The sequence below is a fragment of the Hemicordylus capensis genome, chromosome 4 (assembly GCF_027244095.1).
Source record: "Hemicordylus capensis ecotype Gifberg chromosome 4, rHemCap1.1.pri, whole genome shotgun sequence".
Taxonomy (NCBI): Eukaryota; Metazoa; Chordata; class Lepidosauria; order Squamata; family Cordylidae; genus Hemicordylus; species Hemicordylus capensis.
In genome coordinates this window covers 33,313,229-33,334,870 of record NC_069660.1, presented here as the reverse complement: position 1 = coordinate 33,334,870, position 21,642 = coordinate 33,313,229, and the positions used below count along the sequence as shown (strand labels likewise).

Genomic DNA, 21,642 nt, shown 5'->3' with positions numbered 1-21,642 from the left:
TATATATCTGTTCCTCTTCTATTTTTGTAAAGCAGCAGGAAATGGAATCTAATCCTCCTGCCTGCTGAAAACTGTAACCCTTTCCAACCCCTTTAAAAGTGTGTATAGTGAACATGGTGGGGAGGGGCAGGATCACACCCACTGTCTCTGCCCCCACCCCTTCATATGCAGTTGGCTTTGTTGGTACAGTGCCTATGAATGGAGGCTCTCTGAGCAACTGGAGACCCTAAATTTGCAGAATTCCTAATTGCACATCCAGAGCCTTTGCACAAATAGCTTCTATGCACACAAAGTCCATTTAGGACTTTATGAGTGACAAAAGGAAGTACTTTTTCACACAATGCATAATTAACCTATGGACTTATCTGCCACAAGATGTGGTGGCAGCCACCAGCCTGGATAGCTTTAAGAAGGGTTTAGATAAATTCATGGAGGACAAGTCTATCAATGGCTACTAGTCTGTGGGCTACAGGTCACCTCCAGCCTAAGAGGCAAGATGCCTCTAAATACTGGTTGCAGGGGAGCATCAGCAGGTGAGAGGCCATGCCCGCAGCTCTTGCCTGCCGGCTTCCCAGAGGCATCTGGTGGGCCAGTGTGTGGGCTAGGATACTGGACTAGATGGGCCTTGGGCCTGATCCAGCAGGGTTGTTCTTGTGCTCATTAATGCATGGAAATAAGGAGTGGAGACACTGGACATGATCCCTGGCTTTATACATTTGGTATATGTATGTTTTTCAATAGTCTGAAAAGAGCTTGTACACAGCATGGTTGCAGCATGTCTTTAAAATATATATCATATGATAATCACTTGGAATCTCAGGACTTAACTTACATGTTGGGAAGGGACAGGACAAGAAAGCTACTTTATAGCATACTAGGAGGATCCTCAAATTATACTTCGCTAGACATGTACATTCGTTTTCAGAATGAACTGAACCAGATACAAATGAGCCCCATCCCGGTTGCATTTGTTTCCAAATGAGCATGCCGCAGAATGAATTGAAAGAATGGGGATCAAGTTTTGGAACCCCCATTCACTGCCATTCATTTTTTGTTTGTTTTTAAAAGACAAAAGAAAGTATGTCTCCTACTTTTACTTATACCTCCCAGCAGGAGCCCCACTGCACACTCAGGTCCTTTGGCAGCCATTTTAATTACCCACGGTGCCCCATTCAAGCATGGAATCCAGGGACAAGCGTTAGATGTATTTAATTTAGACGAATTTGAATTTACTTCTTAGAGCATGCTGCAGTCATGCTGCACACATGCCCTTTTCAGACCTTTGAAAAACAGGTATACTGAATATGCACATTTATTTTATTTACTATTTTATTTAAAATATTTATACCCCGCCCCTCCAGGACACTACTACTCGGGGGCAGCGCACAACACTAAAATAGATACCATGTAAAATAAAACTAATAAAATTGAGCAAACAAGTTAAAAGTCAGGCTAAAACCACAATCAGAATTAAGTTTCAAATTAAAAATTATTTTAAAAACTAAAAATTGAGAATTGTAAAAACTAAAAACTAAAGAACCTACCAGATATAACCAAAAGATATAAGAACCTACCAGATATAACCAAAAAAGGAGCATTAAAAAGCCTCTTTAAAAAGATGTGTTTGTTGTTTTTAAAAAACACAACACTGAGGGAGGGAGCATAGTGAAGCTCTTCAGGGAGGGCGTTCCAAAGTTGAGGGGCTACAACTGAAAAGGCCCTGTCTCTAGCCCCCACCAACCGGATCTCCGTTAGCGGTGGGGCCATGAGCAGGGTCTGAGATGATGAGTGGAGGGCCCTGGCAGGTTCATATGGGCGAATACGGTCTGCAAGTTACCCTGGTCCCAAGCCGTGTAGAGCTTTAAAGGTCAAGATCAGCACTTTGAATCTAGCCCAGAAGCAGACTGGTAACCAAAGAAGCTGCCGCAGGATAGGTGTGACACTCATGAAGTGACTTGCACCCACGAGCATCCTTGCATTCTTGCAGCAGCATTTCTGGACCAGCTGAAGCTTCCAAACTGTCTTCAAGGGCAGCCCCATGTAGAGCGCATTGCAGTAGTCCAATCTGGATGTTTCCGAAACATGAGTGTCTGAGGTCAGGACCGACTTCTCCAAGTAGGATCACAGCTGGTGTATAGCTGTAGCTGGTAAAAGGCACTTCTGCACACCGCCACCACCTGCACCTCCAAGGACAGTGTCAGGTCCAAAAGTACCCCCAATCTGCAGACTTTGTCTTTCAGAGGGAGTGTGACCCTGTCCAAGGCCAGATTTACCTAATTACTCAGATGATCAGTTCTACCAACCCAGAGCACTTCCGTCTTATCCGGATTAAGTTTCAGCTTGTTTGCCCCCATCCAGTCCAGAACAGCCTCCAAGCCCCAGTTCAGAGCATCCACTGCCTCTCTGGTGTCTGCTGATTATGTATCTAGCTAAGACTAGGAACCAAATCACAAATATTAGATTTAAGGAAGAATAGATGGCAGAGGGGGGTGGCATTTGGAAGAAACCTAGAGTTGCTAATCAAATTGGCAGTGGCTGGTTTGGACTTTCTGTACTCTTAGGATTAAAAAAAACAGGCCTTTGATTCTTACGATGATACTTTGCAGGTTGCTGATATGTAATGACCTGAATGGGAAAACTAATTTCTTTCATTTAGTTGCTGCACCAGCTGTCTTTCAAGAAACATTTCATAGAAGTTAACACAAAAGCAGCCTGATCTGTAAGCTAGTAAAATATACTTTGAAATGTGTAGTGGATCTGGGTCTCCATGCTGTATGATATCTGACTTCTAAAGTACTGTATATCTCTAAATGGATCTTTCAAATAAGCTCTGTATTTTCAGCACTGAAATCTTTATAATTGAATTGTCAGGTATGTTCCTCTTTTTTTTTTTAATTCCACCCCGCTCTTATCAAATGATAATCTTAAAACCCTCAGCACCTTCCTTCCTACCCACTCTTATATAAATGCCTATTGTAAATCTGGTTTATAATAATTTGGAGTCCATCCTGCTCAAAAAGAAATAATATAAGATCATAAGAACATAAGAACAGCCCCGCTGGATCAGGCACAAGGCTCATCTAGTCCAGCTTCCTGTTTCACGCAGGGGCCCACCAGATGCCTCTGGGAAACCCACAGGCAAGAGGTATGTGCATGCCCTCTCTCCTGCTGTTGCTTCCCTGCAGCTGGTATTGAGAGGCATCATGCCTCTGAGGCTGGAGAAGTGGAGATGTCCCACAGCCACCAGACTAGTAGCCACTGATAGACCTGTCCACCTTGAATCTGTCTAAGCCCCTTCTAAAGCCATCCAAGCTGGTGGCCATTGCCACATCCCTTGGCAAAGAATTCCACAGATTAATTATGAGCTGTGTGAAAAAGTACTTCCTCTTGTCAGTCCGAAATTTCTCGACTTTCAGTTTCATGGGATGACCCCTGCTTCTAGTGTTGTGAGAGTGGGAGAAAAATTTATCTGTGTCCACCCTCTCCATTCCATGCACAATTTTATACACCTCGATTATTAGTGCCTCTTTTCCAAGGTAAAGTGCCTCAGATGCTATAGCATAGCCTCATAAGGAAAATGCTCCAGGAACAGCTTGCCCTGGAGTAACATGGCCATTTGTATGAGTTCACTGGCTCCCCATTAAATGCAATTGAGAAACTGGGAAGCAGTCTTGGGAACGCACATTCCCTCTCCATAGCCCAGTGTTCTTCATTGTAAGGCCCAGAGGCCCATGGTGACTCCCATCTACCCTAAGGGCAACTCTCTGACTAATTGTTTATTGGGCCTGTGTGAAGCTTCAGTCAAAGCTAAATACTCTGCACAGTCTCCCTGACACCATGTGGAGATGGCCAATGCAGATGCAGTTCTGCACTTTGCTCAGCACTGGGGGATTCCTTTAAGGGAAGCAGAACCCTCTTGAGCCCCTGAACCATCTTAGGAGGTGTAGCTCTTCCCAGCACTTCTCCATAGAGCTCTTAAGAGAGGGTACCGTCTCTCTTAAAGGGCCCTCTCAGCACTGAGAAAAGTGCAGTATTGTACAGAGTTCGGCACAGTGGGAAATGGTCCTCACACTGAAGTTTTATTGACAATGTGCCCCCTGCTTGAAAAATAGTGAAGATCACTGCCATAGCCCTTTCTCTTTGGGAGAAAATTCCCCTTCCTCGTTAATTGTGGGTTCAAATCGTGGTTTTCCTGGTCAGCATTACCCACAGACCACACTGATGGTAACTAAGTGCTTAACTGCAGCCAGCAGTTTATTGCCTTTGGTAGAATAAAGGAGGGGTTTCCCATTGCCATCTCCTGCGCAGTATGAGATGATGCCTTTCAGCATCTTCCTATAGCGCTGCTGCCCGATATAGGTGTTTTCCATAGCCTAGGAAACATATCAGCAGGGATTTGAACCGGCAACCTCTGGCTTGTTAGTCAAGTCATTTCCCCACTGCACCATTAGGTGGCTATGTCACATCTGTACTAGCCACTTATTTGTGTATTCTCAAATATAAAAACAAAATTTTCAGCTTTGGGAGGCACATTTCAAAAGAAATCCTCAGCACTAACTTTATTAGCCTGAATACGAATATGAAAGGAGTAATCCTCCTTGAATAATTTATGAAACAAAACTTCAGTTTAATTTCCTATTTGCAACTTGTGCAGAATTCTTCTGGCTCTCTAATCATCACATAAATGATTATTCATAAAGACTTCAGCACATCATTTGTCTGCAGCATCATACACGAGCATGTTGCTACAAATATTCAAAACTCAGTGGACTGGCTAATTAGAGTATTAGTTTGCTCCTTGCTTAAATAATTTAGCAGACATAATTAAGCAACACATCCTCAACTGTGAAGTTTCACATTGACACTGCAATTTGAAATTCACTTTGTAGGTATGTTTGAGATAAACTTTCTCTAGCAGCGCTACCAGAAGTCGGAAGCTGATCTGCTTGTGAAAAGCAAACCAAAAAGCATTGAGAAGGGATGTAACAAAGATTTACACTGCCTAGGGATGCACATGTCAGGCAGTACAGAAATATGGTAAACAAACAAAGAAACAAACAAACAAACAAACAAACAAATGTATCATCTTGTTATGGTTTTATGGGTCTCTTTTGCCACCTCTGCTTTTTGGTGTGTTTATGATTTCTCTTGCTGATATCCTGACTAAAGAAGTGCACCTACAGCAAAGTAAGCACATGAACACTGTGCTGCGATCCTGAATAGAGCAGCACATGCATAGAGGTGGTTTTTTGTCAATCTCCCCTTCCCTCTGAAACACTCTGTGCCTCCCAAAAATATGTCCCTGAGAGCTGCACAACCCTCGGGCACATATTTTTGAGTAGCACAGAGCACTTCAAAAGGAAGGGGAAACTGGCAAAAATTGTGCCCTTCCCCATGTGGAAGTTCTAACAACTTGAAGTGAGAACTGAGGGGAACATTCCCCATTTTACCTTTAAAGCAATGCCGCTGCATGGTGGGGCAGCAAGGGAGAGTTCCTTCTAGCTCCCCTCCTCGCTCCTAAATGACTGCACACACCCCATCTGCAGCCCATTTTGGACCTTTCTCCATTCTTGACCTTTGGGAGGGTAAAAGGGGGGAGCTTCCCCTCACCCCACCACCACCCTCCCTACTGCAGCCTCCACCGCCCCATCCTACCTCGCAGTGGCATTTTAAAGTAAAAGGGAGAACTTTCCCCTCGCCTCTCTGCAGCCACCACTGTGCGGTCTTCACTGCCCCGATCCCGTCGCACAGTGGTGATTTTTAGAGGAGAAAAGAGGGGACTTTCTCTTCTCCCCCAGCAAAATTTGAAGAGCGGCAAAATTTGAGGAGCAGCAAACGACCAAACAGCCAGGGCAGGGAACCAGATGAGGATCGATTCCTACCTTCCCCACCAACAAAGCTGCAAGTACAATTTCCACACTCACTACCAAGAACAGATTTATGGCCCTGGGCACAAAGAACCCTCCCTCACCCCCAAGGAGTCTGCTACAAGGAAGACTGCATTACATCAGGCATATCTTTTGCTATCTAAGAACTCTGGACTGGAAAAACCCCTGGAGCAGAGAGACAGGAGACCCCAGAGAGCCAGATGTGTGTCCCTGCGGCTACTCCTGTGGACCCCTACCAAAATATTTAGGAGATGCATGCTTACTTACAGTGGAAACAGTTATACAAATTCTAGCACTTTTAAACACAATCTCAAAAAAATTAGGGAAGCTCAGGCATGCCTTTGCTACATAAATATACAATTAAAGCCCCAAATGCAGCCCCTGGATCAACATCCAGGCAGCTCCCTCCTAGCCTAGTCAGGACCTCTGACAAAATCACACTCAGGACACATGCTGGACTGCCAAAAAAACAACCCATTCATCTAAATCAATCTGTGTATTTCAAACCTCCCAGGTGCTACTACAAAAAGAAATGAACTCTATTTGTAAAGAGATTAATAACTCTCTGAGCCAAGTCTTAAACTGCCACTCCAGATCTGTAGACCTGGATTTGATCCAATTTCTGCCAAGCTGCCCAGGTTTGGAATTGAATTCTGCTCGCCTTCGATCATCCCATCCTCCCACACCAGCTCCTTCAGATTGGGGGGGGGGAGGGGGGGACATCTTCTAACTTTAACGTTAGATCCAATAAAGTGTTTAGAGACTGCACCATTTGGTCACTAATTTCAGGAAAGACCAGGAGTCAAAACATTCCTTGAGCTTCAACCACAGTAGACATCTTTTAAATGACCCTGCCGAATCTCGGCTATCTCCACAGCCTGGAGAGTGTGATGAGCAGAGGGCCGTAGGCCTAGAGTTTGAAGATCTGAGCAAGTTACTCACAGCCATGAAAGAGCAAGTACAGCCCCTGACATGCCTCCTCCTCAGAGCCTGAACCCACAGACAGTGATCGTGACATGGACACCTTCCACCATCAGTCCTCACCGGAGGGCTACACTAATGCAACTGCCAGAGCCCTAACCAATCCCCTGGAGCATGACCTTATGACCATAAGAGCCAAGCCGGTCTTGTGGTAGCAAGCATGAATTGTCCCTCTAGCTAAGCAGGGTCCACGCTGGTTGCATTTGAATGGGAGACTTGATATGTGAGCACTGTCAGATCTTCCCCTTAGGGGATGGGGCCACTCTGGGAAGAGCAGAAGGTTCCAAGTTCCCTCCTTGGCATCTCCAAGATAGGGCCAAGAGAGATTCCTGCCTGCAACCTTGGAGAAACCGCTGCCAGTCTGGGTAGATGATACTGAGCTAGATGGACCAAGGGTCTGACTCAGTATACAGCAGCTTCCTATATTCCTATGACCTTCTTGCCAGGCACCGACCCAAGCAAGACGGTAACCCAGACCCAGACCAAGAAAGAAATTATCAGTCCGACTGCAACACAGATTCAGAGCTCGAAGATAGTGACTCAGGCATGACTGGAATCCACCCATCCCTCACCAGCCACATCAGCTAATCCAAGGAGCACGGACACCACAGAGCTTGTCCAGCCCCAACCTAAGGCAGCATTATCTATGCTCCCCCTGATGCAAAAGAGCCTCAAACGCTCCACAAAGACACAGAAACCCCTAAAGTAGGAGACCCCTAGCTAACCCTAACCCCAGCTCATAATCCCACTATGCATATCTCCTACTATGGCTGAAGAGCTCCAGACCCTACACACAGATACTGCTACCCCAGAGGAAAGGGCCTCTACAGTGTACCCATCGCCCCAAAAGCAACAGTCACCACACGCAACCCCAGGGACACTGTCTTGTCGGCTATGGGCCCTGGAAAGTTGTTTGCCAACGATCCTCATTTTGATGACATCACGGCTTTAATCTCCCCAGTTTGTTTGCCAGAGCTGTGGGAGCTGCCTGCTTCCTCTGTGGAGTCTGAATGCCCAGAAAGAGGTTTGGCACCCTCTTTGCTGATGCTGAGAGCTCAAGATTCTGTATTTCCATTGTCTTCATGCCAGAATCATGATGATATTGATCTCCAGTCTCTGTCTGTTGCATCGCTGGAAGCAGGGATGTGCCCGAAAGTTATTCGGCGCTGGCGGGGGTGGTACTTTAAGGGCGGGGGAGGGTGTACTCACCCCTCCCGTCGCATTTCCCCCACCGGCGCTCCATTATTTTCAAACACTCAAGGCAGCAGCGTTCCTCCCTGCCACCCCGTTACCCTCATTGGCCAGAAGTGGCTGGAAGTAGCAATCGTGCATGCGCCCATCGTGCACATGTGAACAGCAGACAGGCGTGTGCGCACACGCAACGGGTGCACACGCAACAGGCACACACACGATCGCTACTTCTGGCCACTTTCAGCCAATAAGAGCAACAACTTTTAATTAGATTTATGGTTTTAAATTTTTTATGTTAGTTTTAAATTATTTTTATGTTAATGATTTTAATGTTTAGACGATTTTAATTGTTTAATCGATTTAGTTTTGATTTTAATTGTTAATTGATTTTAATTGGGTTTTTTAAAAAAATGTAAACCACCCTGAGCCATTTTTGGAAGGGCAGTATATAATCAAATAAATAAATATGCAGACTGGGGAGCTTGATTGCACCAAAGTTCCCATTCAGGCATACAGACCTTACACCAGAGATGGCCAGCCTGAGGCTCTATAGCTGTTATAGAACAACAATACTTATCATCCCCATCCATAAGGGCCAATAGCCTGGGATTACTGAAGTTGTAGGCCAACAGCACCTGGAGGGCCTCAGGTTGGACAACCCTGCTTTATACACATGCACTTGCATAAGCATAGAGACTGTTCTACACCTTCCATTGAACATGTAGAAGTTGGAGGCAGAGCCAGGAGATGTACAGCAGTCAGCACCAGGCGAGTGAGCACAATCCCTCTTCTCCATTCAGAGCACAGATATGAAGACGAGGACAGGGCTATAATCAGTCTGTCTCACACACTGTCATCTCCTCCCGTGACATTTCCCCCCTTCCTGCATGAATTTGATATACTTTTTAAATTGTGACTTACTTTATTGGCCCCAGTTTCTGATAATCATCTCTTATTACTGCTCTGGCTCTGGCTTCTGCATCTGCTCGTATGTCCGATTTCTTCTTTCTCCAGCTTCTGCCAAGAAAAGAAAAAATTGCTTAGTTCACCCACCGCCAAGCACATATCTCCCCTTCTAGCAGTGTTGTTCATTTATTAGTGTTGCTGCCACAATACCACTCCGTCCCGACATCAACGCCTGGGGGAGGGGGCTGCCCTTCCTGGGTCACGTGGCTTGTTTGGGCTATTGGCCGGCATGCTGTTGCTGTTGATCAGCGCACCGGCTTCCAGCTCAGTCTCAGCTTGATAGTGACTCCCACCCACCCTTCCCAGTTCAGTGAGAGATCAGCTGGTCACTTTTAGGGACGAGTAGGAATTTTTTGTCTCCACCTGATTGGCCTTGTGTGGAGATTTATTCGCCTACTCCTCACTGATGATGTTTGAGGGGAATCCCACTGTTAGGGGTGGGAGTCTGGGTGCAGCTTAAGTGGTCTCAATGGCAGGTGAGTGAGGGCTTTGGAGGTTAAGGTCTGGACTGGTGTTCAGCTGTAGGCACCTTTAAGGTCATTAGTGGTTTCATGGAACAGTGCCTCAGGGTCTTGCAGCCCGAGTGGTGTCTGGGAATAGACCACTTTTGGGTGCCGTTCAACTCACCCACTCAGGGTCTTGCAGCTTGGGGGATGGTGACCTGGAGGGCACAGGTAACTCCTTGACACAGGTAACTATGTGGTTTGGCGGGGCCAAGCTGAGGCTTCAGCTGGCATCTGCCAAGCCCGGCTGCTTCACCCAACTTTAATGCGGGAAGCAGTAAGCAGTAAGAAGGAAGCAGTAAGAGGAGGCATGCCCTCTATAGGAGGCAGACCTTACTTGTGAGGGGGTAGAGCAGGCATCCCCAAATTGCAGCCCTCCAGATGTTGCTGAACTACAACTTCCAGCATACCCAGCCACAAAAAATTGTGTCTAGGGATGCTGGGAGTTGTAGTCCAGCAACATCTGGAGGGCCGCAGTTTGGGGATGCCTGGGGTAGAGTTATCCACACTTTCGGTCATGTGTGTTATGCTTTGTTTGTTGCAGACCTTGCCCAGTAATTTATCAATAAAAGTGGCCCTAGTTTTATCCATACATGCTTGTCCTATCTTTCTTTGGGGTTCTGGGTGCACTGCAAACCTCCTTGTGGAAAAGTTTAGAGATTATAAGTGGTTCAGCTATCATATCAGTGCATTTGTAGGGAAAATATTAAAACCTTCCCCTCCCCCCTGACTTTTCAGGAGTGTCTTGATTGTATCTAGCCACTTGGTTGTATAATTCCTTGCTGCTCCTGATAGTTTACTATAGTTTACTATAGTTTATTATATCTACTGATAGATATAGTTTTATATCCAGGGTTTGTGATTTTAAAGTTTTATTGTTTTAATATGGTTTTATTTTTGTGTTTAATCACAAGCCACCTGAAGAGCTACTGGCTAGAGAAGCTGGATATGTATCTACGAAATAAATATATAGAATAAAAATGCAATGTATAAATTGTAAATGTAATTAAAAGCTAGACTTAAAAATGAAAAGCTGCACAAATCAATACTTGTGCAACCAATTTTCTTGCAAAAAAGATATTTTATCCTGGGGTAAATATGTCTGCTTTAAACAACCTTTTATTATCTAAATAGCTTTGAGAACTTTTTTTCCCCACTTAGGTAATTTAAGCATGCAGAAATACCGAAAACGTCTCCCACTCCGAGTACAGTGCAAAAGATAAAATGCAAAAAAAAGCAATAACAGAGAAGAAAAGTTACGATGAGGTTCCAATCCTTATGGAAGCAGTCCTTGACCCATAAGCTCCAGTTTTATGGGTTTTCTTTTGATTATGTGATCTCACTGGGCTATGAACAGATCAGATGGTATTTAAAGCAGTGTATTCTTGATATTGAACATCAAAATGATTTAAGTTCTGTATCAGATTATAGTTAGTTTACCAATTAGATTAATAACCAAGGAGAAGGCAGCCGACTATCTTTATAGTCTCAAAGTGCAGAAATTTCGGAGGGCGTTTTCCTTAGCATGCTTCAATTTCCTACCATCTGTGGTAATGGAAGGCAAATATCATAAAGTTCCCTGTGTAGAATGTATATTTCATAAAATTCTCTGTGTAGAACCAGGCCCCTGGGGGTCTGGTGAAGTTGAAATGGTGAAGCACATTTTATTACAAGCAGTTACTTTTATTCACCCTTTTATACTAAAATATCCAGGCCATCCAGACGAATTTTATGTTTCCCTTCTTTTAGCCAATGAGAATAAAGCAGTTACAGTGTTGCTAAGTTTTGTACCATGGCAATCAGAGCACGGAAGGAAGTAACCCAAATTCAAATTTAACTTAACGTAATCTTAAAGCCAGCGTGGCATAGTGGTTAAAGTGCTGGACTAGGACCAGGGAGACCCGAGTTCAAATCCCCATTCAGCCATGATACTAGCTGGGTGACTCTGGGCCAGCCACTTCTCTCTCAGCCTAACCTACTTCACAGGGTTGTTGTGAGGAGAAACTTAAGTATGTAGTACACCGCTCTGGGCTCCATGGAGGAAGAGCGGGATATAAAATGTAAATAATCATCATCGTCATCATCATCATCATCTCTGAATATAACCAATTGTTCTGTTAGATGTTAATTATTTTGTGGTTGGATTTCAGTTGAGTAATTGGAGTGATAATTTTAGTTATTTGATTGTATTGCTTGTATTTAGCATTGACGCTTGTAATTTATTGTTGTATTTCTAATAATCTTTTGTGTTTCGTGGTTTAGATGTCTGTCCCAGTGGGATCACTTTGTCCCACACTCCCTACCCACAGTGTAGAGAGTGTTGGAGTGGAGTCAGAAAGAAAGGGGAAGGAAAGAAGGAGAAAATGAAATTGTTCTGAATAAAATCCCAGTTAAATCTACCTAAGATTGCTTTGTGTTTATGAGGGAAGCTGTTATAAAATTTATGAAATTTAATTGTTAAAATTTTTGTTGACTGAAGTAGAGGGATTGTTGACTGAGGTACATGGATGAGGTACAGGGATTTTGCTGCATTGCTTCCCCTGTGTAAAGTGTACTTCCCAGGCATTTGCTGGTTGGACAGGAAGGGAACTGGGGCAAGAAGCACCACTTATTGATAACAATAATTTATTTATTTCTTATTTATTACATTTGTACACCGCCCCAAACTTTCATCTCTGGGTGGTTTAAAAACATTATAATAATCATGTTTCTGAATCACTGAACGAGCATGCTCAAGACTGGAATTACATCTGCACTGAGTCCCTATGAGTGGGACAATCTCGTTTCATCGACCTAGGTCCTGGGTTGGTAATGCTAGCATTCAGCTACTACCACATTACAAAAACCAATCAAAAGGAAGCAGTTCACACAACATGGTATGTACATCAACAGCTACTCCAGAAACCCAAAATTTGTTCTGGGTATTTAAGAGAGCGTCTTCTTTGCTACGAACCCCACCGCCTATTGAGGTCATCTGAAGAGGTCTGATTCCAGTTGCCGCCAACTCTTTTGGTGGTCACACTGAGACAGGCCTCCTCGGTTGCTGCCCCAAGATGGTGGCATGCGCTCCCTGCTGAGTTATGATCCTCCCCATCTCTGGCTATTTTTAAAAAAACATTTGAAAACCCCTTTTTTTACCCAAGCTTTCTCAGGTTTTTAATTTAAAAAAATACTGTTTGTTTAATTTTATGGTTTTTAAATTATTGTATTGTTTTAACTTTTATATGTGTTGTTATATGTTGAACTGTTTTAACTTTTATTTGTGTTTTAATTGTTGTTAGCCACCCAGAGACGTACATTTGGGAGGGATATAAATTTGATAAATAAATAAATAAAATAAGAAACATTTTAGCTGCTTCCCTCAGGTTCATACAGGACTAGTCAAACACATTTTCCTAGGGAGTGCATCCAAGAGGGGCTAAAGCTCAGTGGTAGAGAAACTGCTTTGCATGCAGAAGGTTCCAAGTTCCAATCCCTGGCATCTCTAGGTAGAGGTGAGAAAGACCCTTGTCTGGAAGACCCTTAGGGAATCATTGTCAATCTGTGTAGACAATATTGAGCTACATGGACGAATGGACTTACTCAACATAAGAACAGCCCTCCTGGATCAGGCCCTCCCATCTAGTCCAACATCCTGTTTCTCACAGTGGCCCACCAGTGGCCCCAACATAAGGCAGCTTCATGTGTTCAAAGAGAGGGTCTGGTCACCACGATCTGTATTTCAACACATGTGGGAACCTTCAACAAATATTAATAGGCAAGTGGGGATATAAAATTCATCTGAGTTCATAATGTGAATAGGGCCTATATGTTGACAAAAGCGGGTGAGGAATCTTTTTTAGAGCCAGCATGCTGTAGTGGTTAAAGTGTTGGACAAGGATCGAGGAGACCTGAGTTCAAATCCCCATTCAGACATGAAATTCACTAGGTTTCTCTGGGCCAGTCACTTCTCTCTCAGTCTAACCTACCTCACAGGGTTGTTGTGAGGAGAAAAATAACCATGTGCACCACTCTGGGCTTCTTGGAATAAGAGAAGAATTTAAGTATAGTAGTAATGGTGGTATTATATAGTTTTGAAACTTAGAAAGTTGTAGAAACTTGATTTTCAGTTTTCCAATCACCTGCTTATTTCCTGCTCTCCCACCACCATCCACAAGGGTGAATCTGATCTCTTGGCATTTATACAAAAAAGATATTCAATTCCCTGAATGCACTGAATAACTTCTTTGTAGCTATCAGAACCTGTGTTCACAGAAATGATTCATCATATAAATTAGGCCAAACTCATCATGTCTGCAGTAATTCATCACCTCTATGCATCCTCTCTAGCAATAGACACCATCAAATTCTTGATTCAGAAGGCGTCAAAGTGGGGGGCAAGGCCATCTCTCAAGATTACTCACAAATTTTCTGGCTAGTCTGATTTTTGCAAAGTGTTCACTGATAATAAAACAAAAATTGAGGCATTCTGAGGAGCAAAGGATGAAATACTAATGTGCTTCTAAGTTCATTTGTCACCCTAAGCCTCCTTAGTAGGCAACCTATGTGTGATATGAAATACTCTGCTCCTCCATGCACCTCTGCTCCCATTATTATGGGCAAATGTGAAAGCTATAGCCATCCCTGGCTTGTTACATGCTAATAGTGTCATGCTGACATTTTCTAGATTTCCATTAAACTCCTAAAGTGAAGGTAAAACCATCAAATGTATAGTCTACTTACTCTACAGTTATGAATCTGTCAATCATTTTCATGAGGAGCAAAACTGGAGACTGGAGAAGGTGCACTGGTGACTTTCTCAGTACTATCCAATAGGCACTGCTAACTTTTCATACACACACTTAAAAAAATTATTAGTTTTTCAGAGCTTACCCTGGGACAGAAATAAATATTTGCAATAAAATAGTGAGGGTACTTTCAGCTAGGTCCCATAGTTTCAGCTATCTTCACCTTTTGAAAAAAATTCAGTTTAAGATCTACTTGTATTCAAGCAAATACATGAAGGGGCAGCAGGATTGTGCCTCCAGCCATGCATCACGGACCAGTCTACCAACTACACTTACAAGAGACTTCACTGTTGAAGTTTGTCTGTACAAAGCACGGCAGAAGTGAATGTGCAGAGGATACCTTTTTGGAGCCCCGGCTGATTGGGAATTCAAGTCCCACTGAGCAACCCACAACATGTTTGCCTCTGTGCAGACAAATGCCAAATGCGCAGTCACCAGGGGGCATGGCCAGCAGATAAATTCATGTTGGAGGTATGATCTCACTACACTAAATTGTGTTTGCTTGAACATGAGTAGATTTTCTTTGGCTAATATGACATAGTAATCTATGATGGCAGAATTCATGACATCTGGCTGTTATCATCATGCAGGTTATCAGGTGACAGTGTAAATAACTGAATGTTTGAAAAGAACATCAGACATCATTTGTGAGATAGTAGAACAGAGGAATCTGGGGACTCAACCTTTCCATCTCTCTCTCTCTCTCTCTCTCTCTCTCTCTCTCTCTCTCTCCAAAAAAGCCGTGCTCTCTAAACAGATATCTAAAGTCAGGATGGCCTTGCCGAACATCACTTTGGTGAGAAGGCTATGTGAAAAAGTGAGGGACTCAGAGAGAGGGCTGTGTGAAGGGCAACGGGAGGGTAGGAAGGTAGATAATCCATGAGCATTGTCTTCTCCAAGGCCCCAAAGCACCTCTGCTTGGGGATTTGAAGAGTCCCTGTAAGCACTGGACTAGATGGACCAATGGTCTGACTTGGTATAAGGCAGCTTCCTATGTTCCTATGACCAGTGGGTATAAGGCAATTTCATATGTTCTTGGTATAAGGCAATTTCATATGTTCTAATGTACCTCTCCCCTCACCCACCCATAAAGTTCTTCCCCCTTAATTTAACAGAAAAAAATATATTCATATTAATAAGTGTCATAGGCATTCAGGCACAGGATGGAGCATACATCTGATGGACTTCATATAGCTTTGCAGGATTAATAGAGGCCTTTATGGAATGTCAGAAGTATACCACAGGTTCCTTGAAAAGTCCTACTAAATACATGCAGTAACCACCCCCCACCCATGGCTGCTTGTATTTATAAAGACTTGCAGTAAACTTATTCCAGCTCATCAGCAATGCCTCTGACCGACATGCTCCAAGTGAAGGAGTTGGGGGGGAGGGGTGGGGGGTTGTAAATACCCAGATTAGCGAAAGATTTACAATAAAACCATGTTACTGCTCTGTTACAGATTAACAAATTGTTATGAAATCACTAACGTTTAATCCTTGTCACGATGTAACATGTTTCGGGCCAAATTTTCAAACACAGACTTTATATCTAAACCTAAAAAGCCAATGTAATGTGAGCTTTATGCTTCAACAGTATCAGAAACAAGTGCCTAACCTCAAAATTTGTATGCACAAATGTCTACATGCATAAATGAACTTTTGCAGGCATACTAGATGCAGGCCCAAATGGACAAGGAATTACGTAAGAAGGAAAATCTAGTTCTTTGGAACACATTACAGCAAATTAGCAAAAGTCTGTGGACCTCAACAAATCAATGGCAATGGAGAGAATCCAAAGGTCATTGGTAGCAGGGAAAGAAATTTGTTTGGTGGTAAGAGTACCAAGTCAGGGATCAAGGCACCTCCACAGCAACCTTATGAGAGTAAGGAATGGAGTTGTAGCTCAGTGGATAGGGCTGTGCATGCAGAAGGTCCCACGTTCAATCTCTGGCATCTCCAGGTAGGACTGGGAAAGACTCTTGCCTGCAGTCTTGGAGACTTGCTGTCAGTGGAGACAATACTAAGCTGGATGGACCAATGTGCTGACTTTATAAGGCAGTTTCCTACAGGTGATGATTAATGGTGGCTACTCAGGGACTGGCCTTCTCCGCTGCTGCCCCAAGTCTTTGGAATGTGCTCCCTGTTGAAATAAGCGCCTCCCCATCTCTGACAACTTTCTAAAAAGCAGTTAAAACACATTTATTCACCCAGGTTTTTAATTAGATTTACAGTTTTTAATCGTTTTAACAGTTTTAACATTGTGTTAAACTGTAAATTGTTTTAATGTTTTAATGTTATAATTCTGTTTTAATTTATACTGTTTTTATTGTAAACCGCCCAGAGGCATAAGTTTTGGGAGGTATATAAATTAGTTAAATAAATGGAAAATAAATGTGGTTTTTGCATTTCCATTTGTGCAGATTTTTTTTTAAAAAAAAGAACCAGTAGCAGCCATAGTGGGCCCTGATAAGGATTGTGACCATGGTGTGGGCAGGGATTTAACCCTTTGCCCTTGTACAGAGCTCCCAATGCAAATCACCGCTCTCACCTGTATTTGTTTGAGAGCAAATCTATGAGGTCCTCTTTTCTTTTTTCTTTTCTTTTCTTTAAATATTTTGGTAATTCCCCTTTTCCCTATTCAAATTAATTTTTTTGTTGTGGGACAAGAAAATACCTCCACATTAAAAGAAGGCCTCTTTCAAAGCCTTCTGAAATCAGAAAAGGATTTCCTTTATTCCTATCAAGATTTGGATAAGGATCCAGCTTAAGGGTGTGCACAAAACCAGTTTGCCCAGTTCGGTTTGAGTCATGACCCAACCACACAAATGGCCAGGGAGCATGCACTGCAACCTCCAAAATGGCCACAGCCATCGGGGAAAGGGCTGGAATGGCCCGAAAACAGGCCAAAATGGCCCTTGCAAGACCAGAAGGAGGCTGGCAGGGAGAGAGGGAGACCAAGGAGACATCCCCCTCCCCATGGCCGTGCCAGCAGCCCCCAAGGCCGCCGAACCTGCAGCGCTGCAGCAGTGAGTTTTTTAAAAATTGTGGGGGGGTTTTAAGTTTAGAACCTCCAAACCCGACCTGCGCTGGCTGGGGGGTTTGGCTCAAGATCAAGCCAAACCGGCCCGGCCCGGCTGGAGCCCTCAAGCCAAACCAGTTCAATGGCGAACCGGCTTGACCTCAAGCCAGTTCGTACATACCTAATCCAGCTAAACTGGTTACTTAAGAATCAAAGTGACATCAAATATCAGACAAATATTCTTAGCAGCAACAACAATACCTTAAACTAATCCCTCCATATAGGAAGGAAATCCAGAGCCATCCAAGGAACAGGAAAAGGATCATTAAGGGAAATGCAAACACAAACCAAGAGCCAAAATTCACAATGTCGCATCCTGGGAAAAAACTTTGAGAGAGAAAGCTCAGTTAATATAAGGTGGGTCAATCTGAGGAAAGATTTTACATATATGACATGTCATACTTACAGCAGGGCTGTGCATGTCGGATTCAACAATGGAATTCCCAGCCCCCACCACTAGGAGGCATCAGAGCATGGGCAAGTACCCCGGGTAGTATGCTTGTGGCAGGGGCCTTTTAAGTGCCCGCCCAGTGCTGGCACAGGGGCAGCTGGGAGCTGGATGGTGCAGTGATTCATGGGAGCTTGGGGCAGGCAGGGAGCAACACAGGGCAGCCTGGAAAGCCCACACAGCTGCTGGGAGGATGTGCAGACCTTGGGGGTTGTAGTCCCTTTCAGAACTTCTCTCAGAACTGAGGTTGTCATTGTTATATTTTCTATTCCAGGGAATCCAAAAAGAGGCAGGGGGAGAATCCTCTTGGACCATCACAGCATTTTAAAGCTCTTTTCCCACACTGCTTCATAGCCATATTTTTACTAGTCTGGAGTAGCACATACTTCCTCAATCATAGTTTAGCAACCATAGGTACATGCAGAGCTGGAACATTTACAATCATCAGGTACCTCCTTCCCCCGGGCCCCTTTTCTGCATACCTTTTCAGCTGTCCCAGAAGAATGAGATTTGGTGCAGTGCCCGTCAGTGTGGCTGTCCCACCAATACTGGCCGCGTAAGGAATCGAAATGAGGAAACCTTTCCATATGTTTGTCCTGTATTCTTCCTCTTTCCTTGCATCAGAGGTAACTTCGATTGTGACTTCCTTCTCCTCTGACATGTCTTTCCTTTAAAACATTCCAAAAGATCATTCTTGAAACATATTATTTGCTCATTACTTGATGGGGGCCTTTTTTGTTTATTGGGGGTTTCTACATGGCTCCAATAGGACTCTGAAGTGTGTCATCTGCTGACTCGAGATGGATCACAGCAGTTTATTTTTGTGTCTAGGGCTTATTTTAAAAAGAGGAACGAGAGAGGGGGTAACACAATGCAAATGAGAACAAATATTCAGTACCTTTAATAATTGTGTAAAAGAGGGAATTTCAGCTTTTCTCACTCCTGCATAATAAGCTACACCTGCCCAAATTCGCCCTTAAGTGGAGCATTGGGGAAATGCTTGACCAACAAGCAGAAGGTTGCCAGTTCAAATCCCTGCTGCTACTATATCAGGCAGCAGCGATATAGGAAGATGCTGAAAGGCATCATCTCATACTGGGTGGGAGGAGGCAATGGTAAACCCCTCCTGTATACTATCAAAGAAAACCACAGGGCTCTGTGGTGCCAGGAATCAAAATCGACCTGATAGCACACTTTATATAACTCATAAAGGTACTGGAGCACTGTCCTCCTTGGCATCTGGTCCCCCTAGAGACAAGAGCAGGAAGATGATCAAATATGATAGCATTCTTCAAATATCTGAAGGGCTGTCACATAAGAGAGGGAGTGGACTTGTTCTCTGTTGCTTCAGAGCAGGACTAGAATCAATGGGTTGAAATTACAAGGAAGCAGATTCAGCCTAGACAAACAGACAGACAGACAGTTTCTGAGGTATTCTGAGTGTAGATTCTCTGGTAGCATATGAGATTTTCAATGACAAACCATGAATCCACTCTCATTTGCTACCAAAGAATCTACACTCAGAACACCTCAGAAACAACAAAACCCAGTACCCCATGGGTTAGCAACTCATGGGGGTGGTTGGCACCCTCTGTGCACTACATCATCACTCTCTCTGGGCCACCCCAGCACCCCCAAGTACAGTTATGGGGCTGCTGACACCTCCATGCTTCTTTATGGAGAAAAACCTTAAAGACGCGTAAACTTCAAAAATCACTTAAAAATCAGCCCTTTGCCCAATTACTTTCAAATAATTCTGGTAGCTTCCTTGCCCCCCTTGGGAACTACCACCCATCACACTCTTCTCTAGCCCACCCCTTTCCCCCCAACGTGCAGCTATACATTTGCTGGAATCCTCATTATTCCCTATGAGGAATTCAAAAATAATTTTAAAATTCACTAATAATCAGAGGAGTGTCCGATTGCCTTGGGGTTTTGTGGGCGGTAGGCAACCCTGGGTGCCTACCACCCACCCCACTTTTGTGCCCCTAGGTGCTCCACAATAGGGGATAATGGGCTGGTTCAGGTCCCATTATACCCAATGAGAAAAATAATTAAAATAAATTTCAAAAATTCATAAAAGATCGTACGAGTGTCCGATTTCTTTGGGGTTTGGGTGGTAGGTACCCATGGGTGCCAGCTACCACCCTACCCACTTTTGGAGGTTTGAACCAGTTCTAACTGGTTAAAACCAGTTCAAAACAAACCACCCCCAGTTTGGGTTGAATTTGAACCTGCAGCTCAAACCTGATGGCTGGTTCGGTTCAAATTCGAACCATTGAACTTAACTGGTTTGAATTCGAACCAATTTGAATTTGAACCATTTTGCACATCCCTACAATGCACTACTGCTCGGGGCAGCTCACAATAATAGAATAGATACAATATAAACTACTAAAATTAACCAAATTAAGTAAACAAGTTAAAAGTTCAGACTAAAACCACAATCAGAATTATTAGGTTTCAAATTAAAAGTTATTTTAAAAGCTAAAAATTGAGAATTATGAAAACTAAAGACTAAAGAACCCACCAGATATAACCAAACTGGAACATTTAAAAGCCTCTTTTAAAAGATGTGTTTTAAGTTGTTTTTTAAAAATACTGAGGGAGGGAGCATGGTGAAGCTTTTCAGGGAGGGTGTTCCAAAGCCAAAAGGCCACAACCAAAAAGGCCCTTAGGATGAGCTTCTTAACTATAAGAGCTGTTTGACAATTGAACAGTCTGGCTCATATAGTTGCACGCTCTCCTTCGTGGGAGGTATTCATTAAGAGGCTGGACAGCCATCAGTCAAGGATGTTGTTGTTTCATAGGAATGTAGGAAGCTGCCCTATACTGAGTCAGACCATTGGTCCATCTAGCTCAGTTTTGTCTACACAGACTGGCAGCAGCTTCTCCAAGTTTGCAGGCAGGAATCTCTCTCAGCCCTATCTTGGAGAAGCCAGGGAGGGAACTTGGAACCTTCTGCTCTTCCCAGAGTGGCTCTATCCCCTGAGGGGAATATCTTCCAGTGTTCACACTTCTAGTCTCCCATTCATATGCAACCAGGGTGGACCCTGCTTAGCTAAGGGGACACGTCATGCTTGCTACAACAAGACCAGCAATCCTCTTCTGCACTCATCGGGGGTTGGACTAGCAGACCTTCAAGGATTAAGGGAGCCTAGCCCGACTTCACCCGCGTGTGAGAACCACTGGGTTCGCAGCCAAGCCCGGTCTCACCAAAGTGGGTAACCTGCTAAGCTTACCCTCCCCTAAGCCCAGGTTAGCGGAGTGAGCGCTCTGCTAACTCGGGCTTCCGGATCATGTGTTGCCACGGCGTGCTCTGCTAAAAAGCAGCCTCCCAGCTCAGGGGTCTTTCCAGCATGCCCTGCGCGCTCATGCAGGGCATGCTAGAACTTCCAGGGGTCATGCGGCCCCCGATCCCCGCGGCCCCCGCCGGCTCCATGACAGAGCCGGCAGTTGTGTGGGTGGCTGATCCGGCCACCCAGGGCTCTGCGTGCACTCGTCTGTGGGAGAATTGCCTCAGGGACTTGGAAAGTGGCACTATCAAAGCCAATTACAATTATTGAGATCATTTAAACAACTGATGGATTTGGATTTCCAATTGTATTTTGATGTTTCTGAAGAAGATACAAAGAAGCCCACTTCTTCATTTCAGGTAAGTCTCCCCATCCCACCCCCTCCATTGTTACAATACAATATGATACAATAAAATACAGCACAACACAACACAATACAATATTGTCTTTCTATCAAATTGTATCTTATTACTGAAGAAATTTTCTATTGGGATTATTTCCAG

At 43.9% G+C, this 21,642-nt stretch overlaps 1 protein-coding gene across 2 annotated transcripts in view; it reads right to left on the bottom strand.

Moving 5' to 3' along the window:
• Nucleotides 1–21,642, bottom strand: part of SLC13A3 (solute carrier family 13 member 3) — a 92,171-nt gene that overhangs the window by 25,648 nt on the left and 44,881 nt on the right. The window contains exons 5-7 of one of the 2 annotated variants that reach the window (XM_053250850.1): nucleotides 18,326–18,511; nucleotides 17,597–17,722; nucleotides 8,982–9,077 (exon numbers count right to left, since the gene is read on the bottom strand). In XM_053250850.1, the coding sequence (XP_053106825.1) occupies nucleotides 8,982–9,077; nucleotides 17,597–17,722; nucleotides 18,326–18,511 (408 nt within the window). The remainder of the gene's footprint in view (nucleotides 1–8,981; nucleotides 9,078–17,596; nucleotides 17,723–18,325; nucleotides 18,512–21,642) is intronic. The other variant, XM_053250851.1, reaches the window with a different exon arrangement.